The sequence below is a fragment of the Astatotilapia calliptera genome, chromosome 5 (genome assembly GCF_964374335.1).
Source record: "Astatotilapia calliptera chromosome 5, fAstCal68.1, whole genome shotgun sequence".
Taxonomy (NCBI): Eukaryota; Metazoa; Chordata; class Actinopteri; order Cichliformes; family Cichlidae; genus Astatotilapia; species Astatotilapia calliptera.
This window is the reverse complement of record NC_137426.1, coordinates 34058421-34076984: the sequence shown is the minus strand read 5'-3', so window position 1 is coordinate 34076984 and position 18564 is coordinate 34058421. Positions and strand designations below refer to the sequence as shown.

At 41.5% G+C, this 18564-nt stretch overlaps 2 protein-coding genes across 6 annotated transcripts in view; one reads left to right on the top strand and one right to left on the bottom strand.

Moving 5' to 3' along the window:
- The window catches only part of slc41a1 (solute carrier family 41 member 1), a 31773-nt gene extending 22661 nt beyond the window's left edge, over positions 1 to 9112 (top strand). For both annotated transcript variants that reach the window (XM_026169011.2, XM_026169013.2), the window contains exons 6-11: positions 247 to 393; positions 1324 to 1471; positions 2016 to 2095; positions 2427 to 2561; positions 4104 to 4252; positions 4397 to 9112. In XM_026169011.2, coding sequence (XP_026024796.2) covers positions 247 to 393; positions 1324 to 1471; positions 2016 to 2095; positions 2427 to 2561; positions 4104 to 4252; positions 4397 to 4582 — 845 coding nt within the window. In that variant the 3' untranslated portion in view covers positions 4583 to 9112. The remainder of the gene's footprint in view (positions 1 to 246; positions 394 to 1323; positions 1472 to 2015; positions 2096 to 2426; positions 2562 to 4103; positions 4253 to 4396) is intronic.
- A 1150-nt stretch (positions 9113 to 10262) lies between these two features.
- On the bottom strand, positions 10263 to 17206 carry LOC113022993 (EF-hand and coiled-coil domain-containing protein 1). Of its 4 annotated transcripts, none has more exons than XM_080302132.1 (9): positions 16067 to 17204; positions 14130 to 14571; positions 13892 to 14026; positions 13444 to 13514; positions 13005 to 13146; positions 12063 to 12150; positions 11512 to 11625; positions 10996 to 11065; positions 10263 to 10923 (listed from the first exon to the last, which is right to left on the bottom strand). In XM_080302132.1, the coding sequence occupies exons 1-9, from the start codon at positions 16686 to 16688 to the stop codon at positions 10856 to 10858; spliced, it is 1752 nt and encodes a 583-aa protein (XP_080158258.1). In that variant the 5' UTR covers positions 16689 to 17204; the 3' UTR covers positions 10263 to 10855. The 4 variants fall into 4 exon arrangements, with proteins under 4 accessions (XP_080158258.1, XP_080158260.1, XP_080158259.1 ...); XM_080302134.1 differs by having other exon boundaries at positions 10263 to 10891; positions 16067 to 17201; XM_080302133.1 differs by having other exon boundaries at positions 16082 to 17201.
- Positions 17207 to 18564: the final 1358 nt, after the last annotated feature.

Sequence of the window (18564 nt, the reverse complement as noted above, 5' to 3'; positions counted from 1 at the left end):
GCTGTAGGAAAGAACCTTAAACATTTTAGATATGCGGAAACATTGTGCTGGCTCTTACTCCCACATGCTGTTTGTAACCAGGCTTTGTATTTGCCAAAGTCAGTTCCTTTAAGGGAAATAAAAGAATCCCAATTGAGCAATCAAGCATCAAAATAACTCTTTTTGTTTTTTTAAGTGAGTACTGTTGGACAGTTAAGAGCATTGTTGCCTTCTGTGTTGTGATGCCTCTGATCTAAAATCTCACAGGTCTCATCATGATCGGCGTGATTGTTGCATCCAGAAAAGTCGGCATCAACCCTGACAATGTGGCCACGCCAATCGCTGCTAGCCTAGGAGATCTGATCACCCTGTCCCTGCTGGCAGGCATCTCAACAGGACTCTACAAAGAGCTAGGTAACGGAAATGACGAGCATACCCACAGATCTTTTTGCTTTTTCCATTTGAAAACAGGTGTGCGATCCATTATTTTACCTGGATGTGCTCAATTAGGTGGTTTGAATAGTGGATACTTGCCGTCTCAAATTCTCGCATGTCTTAAACTGAGCCTCTGATTCGCAACTGAAGGTAACTCCCAAATTCCGACAGAATCATTTCAACATTATTTTGATAGTTGGTAGATCCATCAAACAGCTTCCAGAGTCTTCTTTACCTTTGAAGTTATTAAAGAAAAGGGAGCGGCATGAGTAGAATGTATGAAATGTTGCTCTGCTTTTGGTAAATAAGGATGAAAGCCGCCCACACCTACTCTCGCTGTGTTCCGGGGCAAGAAACTCCACAGCTGTGTGGCTGTATTGTTAGCGCTGTGATAGCATCTTCACCAGCAGCACACCCAGCTCCATCGAGCTCCCTGCTGTTCCATCATTTGCACACCACAGACAGTGACAAACACTGACACGCAGAGTGTGGAGTAATCCTGTAGCTCTTTAGTCTGTCAGAGAATCTACAGACTTTATAGTCTTACTCACTGCTGCTTGTTGAGCTTATTTGGGATATTTTGGCTTAGACACTCACAAACACGGCTGGTGTCTGGGTGTTGTAACCAGCCCGTGTACTTAATGTGCTGTTTGTGGTGCTTTGTAATCTCCTGCATTTGTTAGTCAAGCTGCAGTACTGCCTTCTGCAGGAAAGGCCATGATTTAACGGCAATCCAAATGAAAACAGTCAAAATTTGCCAGTGTGTGATTTATGTTGCGTTTCAGTCACGTCCAAGGTGGTTTTTTTTATAGAATTCTCAGAAAATGAAAAAATGAAAAATTTGTTATGTCAAAATATGACAAAGATGTTCCTGCTAAAGCATCAATATCTTTTTTTCCCCCCATTCAGAGTACAATGATTATGCCAACCCTCTAGTGTGTGCAGTTTTTGTGGCGATGTGCCCACTATGGGTGCTGATAGCCAGGAAGATCCCATCCACCAGAGAGGTCCTTTACTGCGGCTGGGAGCCAGTCATCATCGCCATGGCCATCAGCAGGTAGGATGTGCTTGCTTATGTGGATTTTTAACTCACAGTGCTGCCTTTGTTTTTCTCAGTTACTATTGCTGTATTCACTGATGATGTCACAGAGCCTACCAACAACCTAGGCTCCACACCATCCTAGACCCCGATCCTCAGAACAGGAGAAAACCCAATGAGGCATCTTTTTGCACACGCAGGAGTCTCCCCCTGCTGGCCATGAGGAAGCCTCTAGTTAGGGTGCTTAGGTTTTCTTTTCAGGCTCAGGGCTGAATCCATCAGAATATATTAAATTAATAAATAAAACTTTAAATATGTTTTTGAGTACATTTACAGTCAGTTTTATTTATACAGTGCTAAATCACAACGAGGGTTTCCTCAAGATTCCTCCAATGTGTTCCACAGGATAACGGATTATAATGTATACGAGATTACAGATGGGTCCTTAAGTGTTTTAAATGTCTGATTGTAGTTCTCTCTTCTCAGTTTACCCATGTTTTTGTATGGTAAATAGCAGTATGTTCACTTTTTGTTCACTTTTTTGCTTGTGTGTGTCTTTCAGTGTCGGTGGTCTGATCCTCGACAAAACTGTCACCAACCCAAACTTTGCTGGCATGGCTGTCTTCACTCCAGTCATCAATGGTGAGCAGTCAGAGAACAAAAGTGTACAAAAGAGGTGGAAATAACAACCCTCAATATGCCAACTAGTAAAACAACAAATGCAGAGAAATCTGTTGGAACCAATTAAATTGTGTATTTAGAGCTGTTGCTGTGCTCACCCATCTGTGTCATGTAACAGTGACACACTGACTAATGCCTGCCAGAGGAAGCATATGTGCACTGCGGTAATACTAACCGATGGAGCTGGCATGGCACCGTGCTCTTGCACGGCTAAAGGCCAGCTCCACAATACTCGACTGGAGAAATGTTTTTGTTAGTACTGAGGTTGATTTGTCATGTTTTCATGTGCCAGGTGTGGGAGGTAACCTGGTAGCAGTTCAGGCAAGTCGAATCTCCACCTATCTACACATGAACGGTATACCCATGGGGGATCCCAACCCAGCCCCCAGGAAGTGTCCCACACCCTGCACTTCCTTCTTTGGTTCCAGTAAGTTATCAGGCAGCAGTGGAATAAATGTTCCACTGTCCCCGCCCACTCTTTATCTCATACAAACAGTTTTTTCCATACGGAGGGTGTATTACAAGTGAGACTACTGGCTATATTGAGCTTAAAGTGTTTTCTGTGTGATAAGAGCCACTCTTTTTTACATTATGCTGACAATGTAACCTGGGCGGGAGCAGGCTATACGCAGAGTTTAGTTTAAAGTCAGGTGGAGGTGCTGCGATTTTACTGATTCTTTTATTTGCAGCGTATTTTAAAAGCAATACTGATTCTTTGTTGGGGAAGTGTAGAAGTTGTTAAGCCCTACCTTAGTAAAAATCACTGAATGAAGTGCAAACCGTGTGTTGCATTGTCACAGGAATGTGCATGTATTCATTTGGTTATAGAGAAAATATATAAAATGATTTTAGATTTTATTCTAATGTGCGGTTAAGTCTTATTTACACCGCTGGAATTGCAGCTACTAAAATAGAAAACACACACCAGGAATCAATCAATCAATAACGTTATTTCACTTTCATCTGCTCACACACTAAAGTAATCTTTAATCTTTAAATGGGTCCAGTTTAAAGTTTCACAGGTCTATCCGCTCAGAAATAACCAGCAGCACAGACAGTGCAGTCAGCCATAAAACAATTGTTAATCATCAGTTTAACATTTATCTGCAGCAATGACTTCATAGATTTTACTAGATCTTACTCATGTAGGTGGCACTCATGGGGATATTTGTGCAAAACAAGAGTAAAACCTGTAAAATGCACGTTTTCATATGGACACACACGGAGCTTGAAGCAGAAAACCCGGCTTAACAGAGACAGCTGATTACCACTGTTGTGATACCCGTCATCTACAACTTGGGCTCGAGGTTTTATCAAGCCAGCAAATACAAAGAAATCCTAACTGTGTTGGACTTCTTCATAGTTTATCCTTCAAGCCAGCTCGTGCAGGGCCCAGTTTGATGTTACTATTTGATATCAGGAAATCCATTAAATAATTATAATGAGGTGCATCATGACTGCAATTAAACAACAATGAGTTTAAAAATACTGCAGACATAAAATGACCACCAAAAAATTTTAAGTAACTTAAAGTCAAAATAATGACAACAAAGAGGCAAAACAGAGGAAAGGTCGAAAAAACCCACAAAGCAACAACAGACAAAGTGAGAAAGCACGAACAGCGAGACAAAATAACTACAAACATTTAACAAACAAAGAAAACGGCAAAGCCTCAACAAAGGGAAAACAACCACGAAGTCACAAATTGACAACAGAGACAGAAAACAACAACAGAGACAAAACAACCACAACAGTGTGTCAAAGAACCATTAAAAGACAAACCAACTATGAAAAACAAAACTATTTTAAAGAATTTCAAAGAAAACAAGTACAAAAATAACCTTAATGACACAGCCTTGTTGGCATGTCCTGTTCCTGCTTCACAGGAGAGTCTTTTCCAGTGTTGTCCAGCGTTTTCCATCATGCTATCGCCTCGTATGTAACTCATGTTCGTCTCTCTCCATTCCAGCTGTGAACTCCCGTTCAGCCCGTGTACTTTTCCTGCTGGTTGCCCCAGGGCACCTCGTCTTCCTCTACACCATCAACTCCCTGAGGGGGGGACACACCACCCTCACACCCATCTTCATTACCTTCTACCTGTTTGCTGCACTACTGCAGGTACAGATATGTTTGTACATCATTTTACAACATTGTAAGGGTGTCGTTGAGGAATTCCGAAATATTGATACTTGCGTCTTGGTTATGACATACAAATATTATGTAAAAATCATTGTTCACTAAATCTGGCTATGCTTTCTTCAGGTCATGATCCTCCTCTACCTGGCAGACTGGATGGTCCACTGGATGTGGGGTCGGGGCATGGACCCTGACAACTTTTCCATCCCGTACCTGACCGCCCTGGGTGACCTGCTGGGGACTGGCTTCCTAGCCCTGTGCTTCCACTTGCGCTGGTTCATCGGGGACAGAGACACTAACGTGGGCAACTGAATGCATGCACAGATACACACACACACACACACACACACACACACACACACACACACACACACACACACACACACACACACACACACATAAAAACAACTTAAATCCTTACTGTATCCTTGCACGCTCGAGCAGTGACGAACATCACTCGCATTGTCTGAACACTGAAACTGGACATCTACAACGAAAGGGCTAAACTCCTGTCAGGCTCTGACTGACGGTGCATATAGTGCACGTAGCATTTCATCTTCAGGATATCAGGACACTGTTGCTCAGCAGCAGCCCACAAATCCACCTTAGAGAAAATGGAATGTCTTCACCTCAACCACGCAACAAAACCCCACCAGTGATGGATTCATTACTCCACCGTTATTTTACTTAATGAGTCCTGCCACTTTTGTTATCATACCATTGACAATGATTGTTATTGTTCAAAAAGATGCATTTGATAGCTGATATATGAATGGATATTTGTTCTATGTGCACGGCCAGTCCTCATTATTTTCAATGGGAACATTCGCCGTCTTGTTTTTAAAAACATTTAACACTTGAAACCTTGACAGAAAAAAGACAGCAAAAAGAAAAAACATCCAAACAAGCCTAGAATGCATAATCACCAAGTGCTACTTCACGTATATAGAATGATAATTATATGAGATCTAATGGAAAATCTGATTTACTAGAACCTATAGGACTGTCCTCCTAGTAGGGAGCTCTTTTAGGGGGTTTTACTATAGGAGACTGGACCACCAACTAGCTAAATCCCTTTTTAACATTGTTTCCATGGGTGGATGGCTTCATTTGAGTCAGGGTATGAAAATGAAGATGTGAGGCTTTGTTTTCCGTAGCTGCTCACGCCCATTTCTGGCATTTAAAATAAGGACTACCAGACCTGAGGGGAGTCCAGCACTTCAGACAGTCACTATAACAATGGACTCGTCTCTTAGTTTTAACATGATGTGTTGGAAATCACATAATTAGTTTATTTAGCCGTGCTGTCCTCACAGGTTACACTGCTTCCATTGTTGGCCAACTGTGCTCATAAAACATCCTTATTCACAGAAAAAACAAGCAAATACACTTAAGAAAAAATAAATATGTGTGTAATGGCTGTGTGACTGTCAGTCAGGAGTGTATCAAAACTCGACTCCCTCTGAGCTTGAGCTCCACTTGTGGTGCCAAGAAGTCAGCAAAGGTCGAACTGTACCCTGAGCGGTTCCAGGTGAGAACAGCACCAGTGCCCCTGTATGTAAGCTTCTGCCAACTTTCTACTGAACAAACAAAACGGTTGTTGCTGTGTATCCCAAGCCAGGCTTTCAGTAAGTGACAAGAGGCTCAACACGCTGTAGTGCACTGGAACAAGCCTGCAGAGTTGGGACAGAGTCTGAAAGTGTGTTAAGTTGTCTTAGCCAGGCCGCCAGGTTATGCTGACTCGTGTTCAGTCTGGCACCAGATGAAAGGTAATGATGGCAGATATTTTGTGTGAATATTTGGCCGTACTAAATGTTTGGTTCCCACAGAGCAATTAGGCCACGTTAGGGTAGTGAATTAAGAGACAGCTCAAGGAACTGCGTCAGGTCATAGGAGGATATGGGGAAGAATTTTAGTCAATTCAGATTCATGCAAATGTCAACATAATTTTCCAAATTCTTTGTAATTCTAAATTCGTCTGCCTGAAAACCTGGTGAGACTACACAATGAAGTCCCACATGTAGCAGTTAAATCTCCTGCAGAATTGCAATAATCAGGTGCAGCAAATTTGAGTTCTAACCCTTGACCCAGATAGAGTCATAGCTCACTAACCAGCAATAACCCTCTGCTACTATAAATTGCTGAATAAAAATGTGGTTTGGAGATTTCTGTAGTATAGAATAGTAACAGTAGAACTGGTTTTGTACACTGATACGGCCATTGTGGAGTTTCCTGTGCTCCTTGTTCTTGGGCAAATTTCACCAGGAGACCTGGTTTTGTCCTTCCATTGAAATACATGCATACAGTTAGGTTAATACCCCCCGAGAAAAAAAAAAAGAGTAATTCAAGACAAAAAAAAAAGAGTTTAACACTACAATAAGTTAATTAATTAACTTATTGTCATGATGCTAAAAGTTCACTAAGCCATCTAAGCTGTCAGTTAGCAATTGTTAGCTTAGTTTAAAAGAAAGAAAGTTCAGATTCTTTCAGACTCTCAAAAGCTTCCTATGTCAGTAATAAGTGACAGGAAATGATGGAAAGAGACCGTGGATGACATGTGAGGTCATAAGGCTGCATGTATGTACACTAACCTTAACCCCATCTCTGGGAACTTTTACCCCTTTCCAAGAACCTGTTTACTTACTGTCAGGAATTATGTTTATTACTATTAGTTATTAGTATATAGGACAGAGTCACAAAGCAGATAGCTGTTTTATGAAAGTATAGCTTGTAGCTTTCCTACAAATATAGGATTTGGGTATGAAATCACATTGCCAATAGGAAACTGCTTTTTAACAAATCCCAGAACGTTGATTCTGTTGATCTGGACGTAGTGTTTTCAGATCAACGGCGACTTCTTCAGCCTCAGCTGACTGCAGGTTTCTCCGGTCTTGTAAACAGTATATTTGCACTGACTAACTCCTTTGTAACATAGTAGCTCTGTTTCTTTTGATTTGACTGCATTGGTTTGCAAAATGCCAAACTCTTCCACCTTTTTTTTCTCGAGTACAGACTAATGTTACCATTCTACTGCTTGGTGTGATTGAGCACCGAGGCAGAATTCATTATTAGTTGTTACTTTTCCCCAGTTATGCCAAAGTGTGTATTTTCCCTTTTGTTTTTGAAATGATGTCTGATAATAAGGGAGGAAAGTGTTTCATAGGAGTAACTGAATACTATTTAACCACATTTTAATCATCATTGACATAATGAGATAACTTTAGCGTGTGCCCCATATCCACACAACTGATCTGCCATCAGCTAACTCTGTATTCAAGGGCTCGCAGGTGAGGAGGAGAATGAAACGGGAAGTGGTGAGCCATGTTGACAGACTGTATCGAGTGCCGGTGTCAGTCCAGGAGAAACCTGCATGTGATGCTTGACTTAACTGTTTCCAAAGGGGGCCAGCAGAATGCATGTGCAGGGAACATGGTGTGAATGTGCAAAACTTGATTATTGTATCTGTTTAAAATCTTTGATCTCATGATGTTTTTTAAAGTGTCAATTATGTTAAAATTGTGATATTTTTTTTCTTTGTTTTCCTTTAATTCTTTGCCTCCTTTCTTCTTAACGCTTCATCATTATAGTTTTTTGTCATGAATTTGATCAAACAACCACTGTAAACGTCTCCAAGCTGGTCAAATGCAACATTGTACTGTAATCTGCAAAACCGCCTCCAGAGGGCACTGCAGGGATTCTCCTAACTGTACATCTCCTGTGTGTGTCCTCTGGATTCACATCCTCAGCTGGAGTGACATCATTGGTTTTGTCTGCTTTTCTACAGTATTTAACTTGTAAGAGTTGCACCCCTCCACTCAGTCTGTACCCTCCACTCTCTTACTGACCAGGTGCCAGCATTCTGCCTCGACGTCAATGGAAAGTTGTGAATACTTCAAAAATGGGGCATGTAATGCTTTATTTATTTTTAGAAACACACAAAGCAAATTGTACATACTATATTTATTCTATATATAAGGTTGTTTATTTTTAATTTTGGCTCAGTATCACGGTCACCATGTCTTCGTTCTATTCTTTGCTGAAGGCCAGTAGAGCTTTTTTGCACTCTCTGCGATAGAATTGCAGTGAGGCTAATGACTAGCACAGTGCCTAATATCTGTCCTTACACACCTCACACACACGCTCACGCGCCCTATCTCGCGCAGGGAAAGCATACTTATGAGACATAGAATGGCCTTAACCTATCAGAGCCAAGCTCTATTCAGAATAACTAATCAGGAACTAGGTTCACCACAGAGTAGTGTCTGTTTATTTAGCTCTGATTTTGAAAAACAAAAAAACAACTGTACAATATGTTGATTATGTGTAATGTAATAATGATTTTATATGACGCTGCAGTGGAGATCAGTTCTTGTTCAGTTCGGAAGCTGGTAGACCCCCCAGCAAGTTGCTTTACACGGCATCTGGGAAGTCTGGGATTAGAAATAAAGAGTCCAACACACCTAAAGAAAACACAGAGTTCTCTGGTTCTTTGTCTTCTTATGAATCCAGATGTATCCTTCCCTCTATCTTACATATCCAGCCTTTAAAACCCCCCACCCACCTGCTGCCTTGTTAACCTCAGTGCTTCGAATTGTTGAACCCCTGAACTCACAGGGAACCACGCTGACCCCCAGACTGCCATCGCTGACTTTAAATATCAGCTTTTGACTCTTAATGTCAAAATTATTTTAAACACATGGACAGTCTTACTGGGTCTGAGGTCTTTGTGTTCTCTGTGTGTTCCTTTTGTAAAAGCCTCCCTCTGTGAGGCAGGAGGAAGGCTTTCTTCCTGCAGGTCTTTGTAAATTGCTGGAAATAAATAAACTATATTATTTCATACCATCCCTGTGTGTGTGTGTGTGTGTGTGTGCGCGCGTTTTTGCCCAATTCATTGTCAATATAATGGTTGCTAAACTTGGCCAAAGATCTATTTAAATTGCATAATTTTATTTTACACACTGATGTGTATCTTTATATTTTTAGCAGTTATTAATATTGCAGCATATCATTTAGTACAGTTAATTAGCCATCAAGGAACATGCATTTATTTTATACTTGCTTCAGGAGGTATTCAGACCTCCTACATCTCTCCAATTTTTGCAGACATTTGTTTTGAAACGGCTAAAACTGACATTTTTCCACATTAATCCAAACTACACTGCCTACAATGATAATGTTACACAGTTCTCCTTAACAAAAACATTTAGACTCTTTGCTGCAGTAAATTGTGGTGCTATATTTACTCTTGATCTGTTATTAGAACTGGACTGATTGGACAGTGTAGAATGAAGCTCTTTTATATAGAAGAAGAAGAATTTACAAAACCTAAGCCATAAAGACCAATGATGTCTGCAGGTGCTATCCATAAAACTGTGACAAATCACACATCAGATCAGGCTCTCAAATGTTTCTAAAGCTTTCAGCGTACCAGGAAGCACAGTTCATCAATAATTGTGAACAGTAATTGTGTTTAAACCAACAGTACTCGCGCTTTGCCTGAAACGTAACTAAGCAAGTAGGGAAGCGACCACAGAGAGTTAAGATGACTCTAACAGACATTTAGAAGTTCTCTGCAGTGTCCGGAGAACATGCCATCTCAGCTGCACTACATTGCTTTGAGCTTTACCTTGAGGTAAGAGGCTGCCTGACAGCTCTCTGGTAGTTTGGCAAGCAGCATTTAAAACATCTGGAAGTCTGTTGGTGCATAAACTCTTTAGCCATAACTTCAAGCATTATTTCTGTCCAGCTGCTACCTAAAACATCTGAACAATGACACACGGCATCACGTGATGATGGTACTTCCTAGCAGCACATATGAGGAGGCTGATCAGACGTAAACGGTGAATGAAGGCTGCCAAATAGAGGGATGTTCTTTGAATAACACCTCGTGTGTGCTGACACAACCTGAGATATGACCTGATATTCTCCGACTATCCTCAAATCATCCAAATAAAGCTTAGACTCAAAGCGGATACATTAGAAGAGACACAAGGATAGCAGTGCAGTTTAATGGGGGTTTTCAGTGTTATCTGATTAGAATGAAACCTGGAAAACATTAGCTTTTCAAAAAATAAAGGTATTTGGATATATTTTAACACAACTTAATGAGACAATAATTACACAAGAATCACTGAAGTACAATATATTCCACCAAACGTGTCTAGTAGACGTTTGCTATACTAGTAAATGAAAGCTGGATGAACTGGTCTCTTTGAAGAGTCTCTTGGATGTGCTTTTCTTTTCAGCTTGAGTGTGTTTCAGATCAGATGGCCTTGGAATTTCTGTCTTCACAGAAATGGAAGAAAAGTCCAGTAAAAACAAATAATCATTCAACCTAAACAGATGCGGAATAAAACACTAGCAGACTAAATTACATAAATTATTTCATTATTAAATACTTTGAAAATTACATGGTGCAAACAAGCTAATCATGCAATACAGCACATGTGTTACAGCTGACTCAGCAGGAGATGAGCAGTGGGTTGACACTGCTAGTTTGATATCCTGAGGGTAGAAGCAGGAGTTTCTCTCTGTCTCTCCTCCTCCTCCGTCATCCTTTCTCCTCCATCTTTGAGCAGTTGTGGATCAGTGGACGGAGAGAGAATCAGCGACCTGCAGGATCTGGGACGGTCCCGGAGAAAGGGGAATAAAAGCTATTGAAAAAGTAACAAAAATGAAGAAATAAGAGCATTTGGATAAAACTGGATAGCTCAGAGCAGACGCACCAGCTCCACCCCTGCTGCACACATCCAAAGTATCCATCACCATCTTCCCCAGCCCCCTGCTGGACATGTTCTAGAAGAAAAAACAAACGTTTTCACTCATTGTAAGACTACTGCTAAGCCAAAACAGCATGATGTCATACCAGTGCTTAGCACAGTATACTGGCACATTGATTACACCCTGGTCTGAATCACTTAAATGTTAAGTAATCACAGATTCCTGATTTTTTTGTGTGTAATTTTAAACAGAATAAACACGAGTTAATGACAGGCTCGTTTTGTTGGGGTGGAAGCGTAGTAATGTTATATATGAGGTCCAAAATCCTACTTCAAATGAACTTAATTACACAGTGAATATAATATTTATATATAAACTATTATATACATTTTTATGAGCAGCACCTCTGTCAGCAGAGGCTTTTTAACGCATCACAAATACACATATAAAATGTAAGCAACAGAAAATGAAATGGAGGAACCACTAGATGGCGCTGATGAGGTGTAACAATGCACGAATACCTTGTTACGTAGCTGCAGCAGCAACGCGAGCGAATCAGTGAGTTTGCCCTCCAACAAAGACAGACGTGTTTTCGCATTTTCCTCTTGTGTCCTCTCCTCCTCTTCCTCAGGACTCTAGTGAACACGAAATGCATGCGCCCATTACAATCCTGTTCAAACTGGGTGGGTTTAAAAACAAAAAAAGCTCAGTGCTTCCAGGTGCATTTTTTATAAGCTAAAGACCTCAAAGTCAGAGGATCCTCTATGAGCAGCACTTGGCGACAGTGAGAATTAAAAAGTCCCTTTTAAGAGGAAGAGACATCCAGGCTCAAGGAGCTAGATGAGTATGAGCCAGCTGAAAAGGATGTGTCAGGACATTCAAGACATATTGATAAGAAGATATTCTCCAACATTAAAGTGTATTTATAGCAACAACAACAAAAAATCTAGAAACGCAAATGTCAAAAATTATGATTTATAAGAAAAAACGGTGGAAAAGACAATCTTTTGTTAATACATTTCTGACACTTTATATGTCAAACTGACAAAAAGCAAGAGCATCTTTTCCTCACCGCTTGTTTAAAGCCTCCCTGCGGCCGCTCTTGGTTTGGTCCTTTCTGACAGAAGTGCCCCCTGTTGTCTTTAGAAGTGCTGCTGAAACTGAAAATTTCAAATTTTCAATTTTGATTCATCATTTAATAAAAGTTGTTTACAATAATTTTCAGTCCAGTTCTTGTGTAACCTGGCATACTTCAGCCTTTTCTCCCTCTTTCTCTTCCTTAAGAAAGGCTTCTTGAAACCCACCCTACCACTTAGACCACTGGAGATGCTTCAGCAAAAAGCAGATGGATGAGCTGAAGGACCAGATGCATACATGGATGGATTTTTTCCTATTCCTCAAGAATATGTTCAGAGACTGTTCATCTGCTCTAGGTTTGTAGGCTTCCCACCTCTTCGTTTGCCCTCTACTTCTCCAGTTTTCTCAGTTTTTTAAGGACCCAATGCACACCACACTGAGATATCCAAAGTTTAATCCAGCCAAAGAAACAGGCTGTGGAGGAGCAGCTCACCTACTTATGGGAATGTTTGTGGTTCAATCCCTATCTGCTCCAGTCTGCATGTTAACTATCTTTTGGCAAGTTACTACCCCCAAGCTGCTCTCCGATGCATCCATCAGAGCATGAATGTGTGTGAATGTTTGATAAAAAGCACTTGCATAGGAAAAAGTGCTTGTGTGAACCAGTCCATTTACCATTAGTGTTGTCTGTGTAGAGAGTGAATGTTAAGATATGTGTTTGAGCTTATTGGTGCAAAGTAAAAAGTACACATCTTTGGTGACTTCGGTTGCCTAACCCTAAACATAAACCAATCATTTTTGTGTCGTGAAAACTGTTTTTTGAATTCTTCAACAGTAGAACAGATGTGAGAAAGCCAGCTGTATTTTGTTTTTGCTATCAATTTGTCAGATTAACATTAGAGAAAATGCCAAGTATGAACACAAGATGTTAGCTAACCCTTTGCTAAAGCCGTGCATTCGTCCAATGTGCCTCTTCACCTCCATCAGGCAGCGCTGTTCTTCCTCTCTCATCCTACTGTCCTCCTCCTCTTCATCAGATGCAGCTCTTCCCTCCACTGCCCTCTGTAGACACTCAGCATCTGCAGACAGAGCAACTGCATAGTTCAGTCATCAAAGACAGCTTAGGGCCCAAGACTGCAGAATACTGACGATTTCTCTTCTGTGGCAACTGTTAAAGGAATAAGGTTTTGGTTTCTTTGTGACCGGTTTCACATAGCGACAGCAAACAACCTCCCACAATTACAGAATACATACTTTTCCATAGCGACCAGTGATGTCCATAGAGTTACTGAGCAGTCTCTAGGCCTGTTTAAGTGGAGCCTCAATAAGACCACACTAACACTCTCATACTGATCTGTGTTTTTTCAGTTACTCACCTGTTTTGCTGCAAGTGTCTTCGGGGTGGTTCTGTTGACTTCCAGGGCTGAGGACACACGTGCAGCTGGTTCTGAGGGTGGTAAAAGGCAGAGGCCATACCTTAAATGCCTTTTTAAGGTAAATGTTTTTTTGTTTTGTTTTTACCAATTACATTTCAAATTTAATAGCATAGCAATAACTAAGTGATGCATGTACCATAATAATCAGAACTGTCCATTTTATTGCTATGCTCAGGTTTTGCATAACTAAGTTAAGTTGCTTATTAAATGTTATTTTCTAGGGGTTGCGTAAGGTCTCCTAGACACAAACTTGTGTGCAGCTTAACCTGGGCACCCTGTGGCATCAAGTTTCAAATCAGCAGAGTACACAAGCAAATGATGTGCAAATAGATGCACAAACACACCCATGTACTGAATTCCTTCACCTGCTCATGACCACACATGGTACCTGTATCTGTGCAGCTCAGTCTCAAGCTGGGTGATCCTGGACTGGAGTTGGGGCACAGACCGGGCCTGCTCCTGGATCAGCCGAACCTGCTGCAGCCCCGAGCTCAGAGCCTCCCTGGCCTCCTCTGCCCGCTTCCTGATGGAGATCACCAAAGATCATCTCACTAGTCTCCTACATCCACTCAAATATCATCCAGCAAGCTTTTAAAAACCTTCCACTGATGAATAGTAACTCCAACCTGATCTGAGTGTTCTCCTTCCTCAGTGCAGCCTCCACCCCCTGCAACTTGCGCACCTCCTGGTACGCCCACTGCAGCTCCTCCTCCAGATGCTTATTGAATCTGATGGCCTCCTCCAGCTGCCCATCACGTGAGGAGCGGATCAGCTTCAGCTCCCTTAGAAGTGGGTCTCTGATATCTCGTTTCCTTGCCACTCTCCTTGCTGAGTCTCCTGCAGCACTGCTTAACTGTCCTTTAATTCTTTGAGTTGGAACTAGTTTTCCCTGGATAAATGTGATGGAAGTCTTAGGCTTTGAAACCGTAGGGTTGTAGCAGGATGCAGAAGGGAGGGTGCTGCTCCTCTCCTGTCGGAGCGCCACCTCCAGGGCCAGGCAGCGGGCATCGCTCCCCTGCAGCGCTGAGCGGAGGTCCTCCACCAGCTCCCTTAGAGCTGCCACCTCATCTGGAGAAGAAGAAAGAGGAACAAGTGAAGTGAAACCAGATCATGTGCATAATAATATATCCATAGTTTTACATTAATAACCTTTATAGGTGAACTTTAAAAGTGAAATGCGTGTATTTTCATTTTATTTCATTTTATTTCATTTTATTTCATTTTATTTCATTTTATTTTCATTTTATTTCATTTTATTTTATTTTATTTTATTATTTTATTTATTTTATTTCATTTTGGGCGATCGTGGCTCAAGAGTTGGGAGTTCGCCTTGCAATCGGAAGGTTGCCGGTTTGAGCCCGGCTTGGACAGTCTCGGTCGTTGTGTCCTTGGGCAAGACACTTCACCTGTTGCCTACTGGTGGTGGTCAGAGGGCCCGGTGGCGCCAGTGTCCGGCAGCCTCGCCTCTGTCAGTGCGCCCCAGGGTGGCTGTGGCTACAATGTAGCTGCCATCACCAGTGTGTGAATGTGTGGATGGCTGGATATGTAAAGTGCTTTGGGGTCCTTAGGGACTAGTAAAGCGTTATATAAATACAGGCCATTTACCATTTATTCTGCTGCATATTTCTTTTCATTAGATTTCAGTGATTTTACTTTTTACTCCACTATACCTGTCTGGCAAAAACGCTAAATATGTAGAAGATTTTAAATGAAGATATAAACATGATAACTATTAAGACAGATTCTCTTCATCCTTTTAGATACTCAGCATCTAGTTTGAGCTGCTTGTCATGTTTTATATGCCGATAAGTGGATGACAGTTCTACTAAACTACTACTGAATTTCCCGGAGAAACCCACCCGAGGGATTAATAAAGTTTCATCTAATCTAATCTAAACTTCTCTCATAATTTCATTTTTATAACAGTTTGAGACACAAAGAAGCTGAATGTTCCAAAACTTTATCAAAAACATAAAGAGAAGAATGAAAAAAACATCCCAATGGATAAATGCTTTCTTCTTATCTACAACAGTGATGACATCTTCTGTCTTGTGGAGCCAGTACCTCAGATTAAGAACAGATTACAGAACATAAACCATGTCTCCTACGCTAACTAAAGCCTGATTTATAATATGAACATTGTAATAATGTTACAGAGTTTTTGTGTGCAAGGTGACAATTAAGATCAGTGGAGGAAACCCTGAATGAAGCTGCAAATTAAACTTTCTTTAGTAAAACATATAAAAAGATAACAATTTTAAAACGCTTGTGCCCAAAAGCCCAGTTTGCCCGCCGCCATGACAGCTGTTACCGGGCTCTTCTAGATGTCAAGTCTAAATAAGAGTCTTTGATAGTGTAATAATACATTTTGTATTAGCCTGGGATTATGCTGCACTAACAATTGGTATATGAAGTAGTGATATTATAGTGTTTGGTTGTATATAATTATAAGGTCATCCTGCACAATTTAATAAAGGTGAGACAGCAGAGCACATTCTAAACAGGGATTTGAAATGTTCTGGCTTCCATCATCGAGCTATTAAAATGCACATATAAGACAGACCTCCTTCTCCAGTACCTGGTTCACGGTGCTCTGAGGTCCGATCTTTCACAGATGTGTTGACTGATCCATTCTGGTCCTTTGTCAGATCAAAACTGACACACTTTCTCCGCCTAACTCGTGGCCACCGAAGCCGGATCTGTTTCTCTACCAGCTCTGTATCCTCGCTAACGGGCAGACGCAAGGCACACTCCCCGGTACCTCTACGCGCACTGCGCACACGGAAATACCCACAGAGCCGTGAGTGAAATTCTTTGAAAGAGAGCTGGCTGGGAAGCCCAGAGCATATATCTCTAAACTCTTCATCTTCCTCTTCTCGTTCTCCAGCTCCCGCTGTTTCCTTTACGGTCGCAGTTTTCTTTCCTACCTCAGCTCTGTTCAGTCCCAGAACGGCACAGAGCGCAGTGAAATCTTTCGCCGACACAGTATCGTCCCGGCTGGGGAAGGCCAGGTGGTGGAAGACTTCTTGCAGATATTGGTCTATTCCAGTGGCCAAAACAACGATTTCGTTCTCCACTCCAGGATCGGAGCAGTGGTGATGTGCCAGGGCGCTCCGGAGCCACTCGCTTTTACGCGCTGCGCGCGGTGAGGGCTGTACGCGCTGCATGGCCGGTGAAGTGCACATAAATTAAAAGATATTATCAAACGGAAGCAGACTGGAGAAATTAGCACTGGATGAGATCTAAAAACGTGTGAGGCTAAGACGATTTACGGGTTGGTGTGCCCCTGCGCATTTCCCTGAAAACCCTCACTTTACATTCCTCACAGCGACGCATCAAGTCAAGATCTGATCCCCGCCGGTAAGGGGAAAAAAGTACTAAGGGAGGGCTCCACCCTTCTGTGTGCATACAGTGACCGCATGAGCGTGCGTGTGAGTGCGTTAATACGTGTTTTTAACCGCTTACTGCGAAGCATTCCGGGTGTTTGATGCCTGTCATGAAAGTGGATCAAATGTCAGGTAGAAGAAATCTCAACAAAGAGCAAAAGATTTCCATATATGAATCTGTTGCACGTTTTTCAGTTAAATTGTGATCTGCAGGGTATTTTGTGACAACAACGCGTCCAGAATGAGTCATGGCGGGTTTCTCTTCTGCATCGGTCTCACTGGGCTGCCTGTTAAAGACGAGTAACCTGACTCCTTTTGGATCTTCTGTCCACTGATCTCACAAACATACCTTCCTTTAGAAGTCAAATGTGAATTTGTTTCTGGGAAGCTGAGCAACGTCAACCGGAAATACCTTCCCACACCCTGACCTCACCACTTATCACCCACCTGACAGCCAAAACAAAGAGGGCTTCTTGAGTTTACTTACCTGGGCATGACTGCACCACAAAGCGCAGATTCCACATTAATCACACTCCTCTGCTGCACTTACATGGCACACAGAAAAGAAATCAGTTCTTCAGAACTAGTGCCAAAACAATTTGTAAACCAACATTAATGCGTTTGACATTTAGGAAGTTTATCAGTCAGAAAAGCAAAAAAGCTTCTCAGCTGTGGTCACTGAGTTCTGTGTTTGGTTAGTTACTCACAAAGACTCATCTAAAGATGTCCTGTTTGGCTCCGAAGGCTTTTCCCAATAAATGTTGCCCTTTGTTTACACAAACGCAGCAATTAAAGCAAAGACAAAAGCAGTGCGTTTCCATGCAAGCACAGTCAGACAGACATTATTTCAACATACGTTGTACTCAGTACTCTTTGCTGCTCGACACAGACACAGATAAAGCTGTGTTAAAAGACTTCTGATGGAGCCGACTTTGTGTTTGTGAACATTTTATTGACTCAACAGAAGCCCTTCCCCTTTTACCTCTTCAAACTACAATATGATCCATTCAGGATGGAAGCTGTTGTCATGTTCTCAGTACATTTAATCCTTACATAGATATTCAGGAGTCACTGGTGTAGAGACACATTTGCCATTATGCAATCTAACATAACAGGCCTGCCATAGCATCTGTCATTAGGAAACTCATAATGCCAAGTTGTGGTACTTTTATAACAGATATTTTTGCTTATGGTTTACCACTAAAGGTTGGGCTGTACTAGAGTGCATTTCATGTTTCACACACAATCTGGCAATGTGACCAAACGAGAACATTATGAGCCGCTTTTAACTGAAACCTTTTTCAGCCACTTAGCAAAGCAATGCAAATGCATCCTGCATTTTGGCTATCACCTCATCTCTACCTTTGGCTTTCAGACATAACAGTGATTTTAATCTATTCTCTAACTCTCAACAAGACAGTAAATAAGTATACTGTTAAAGTGAAAGTCAACAGAAATGAGTTTTGTTGACATTGCAGGAGAGGATTGAGACTCGTGAACGCAAATACTTTTTATGCATAACAGGAACGAAGAATACTCGGATACTTAAAGAAGGATATTTCTAAATGAATCATCACGCCTAGACCATTTAAGATAAAGACCAGTACTTTTTCTCATTTGCAAATCACACACTAACGTACGGGCTAGTTGGTGTGTTAATAGAACTTATAAAAGC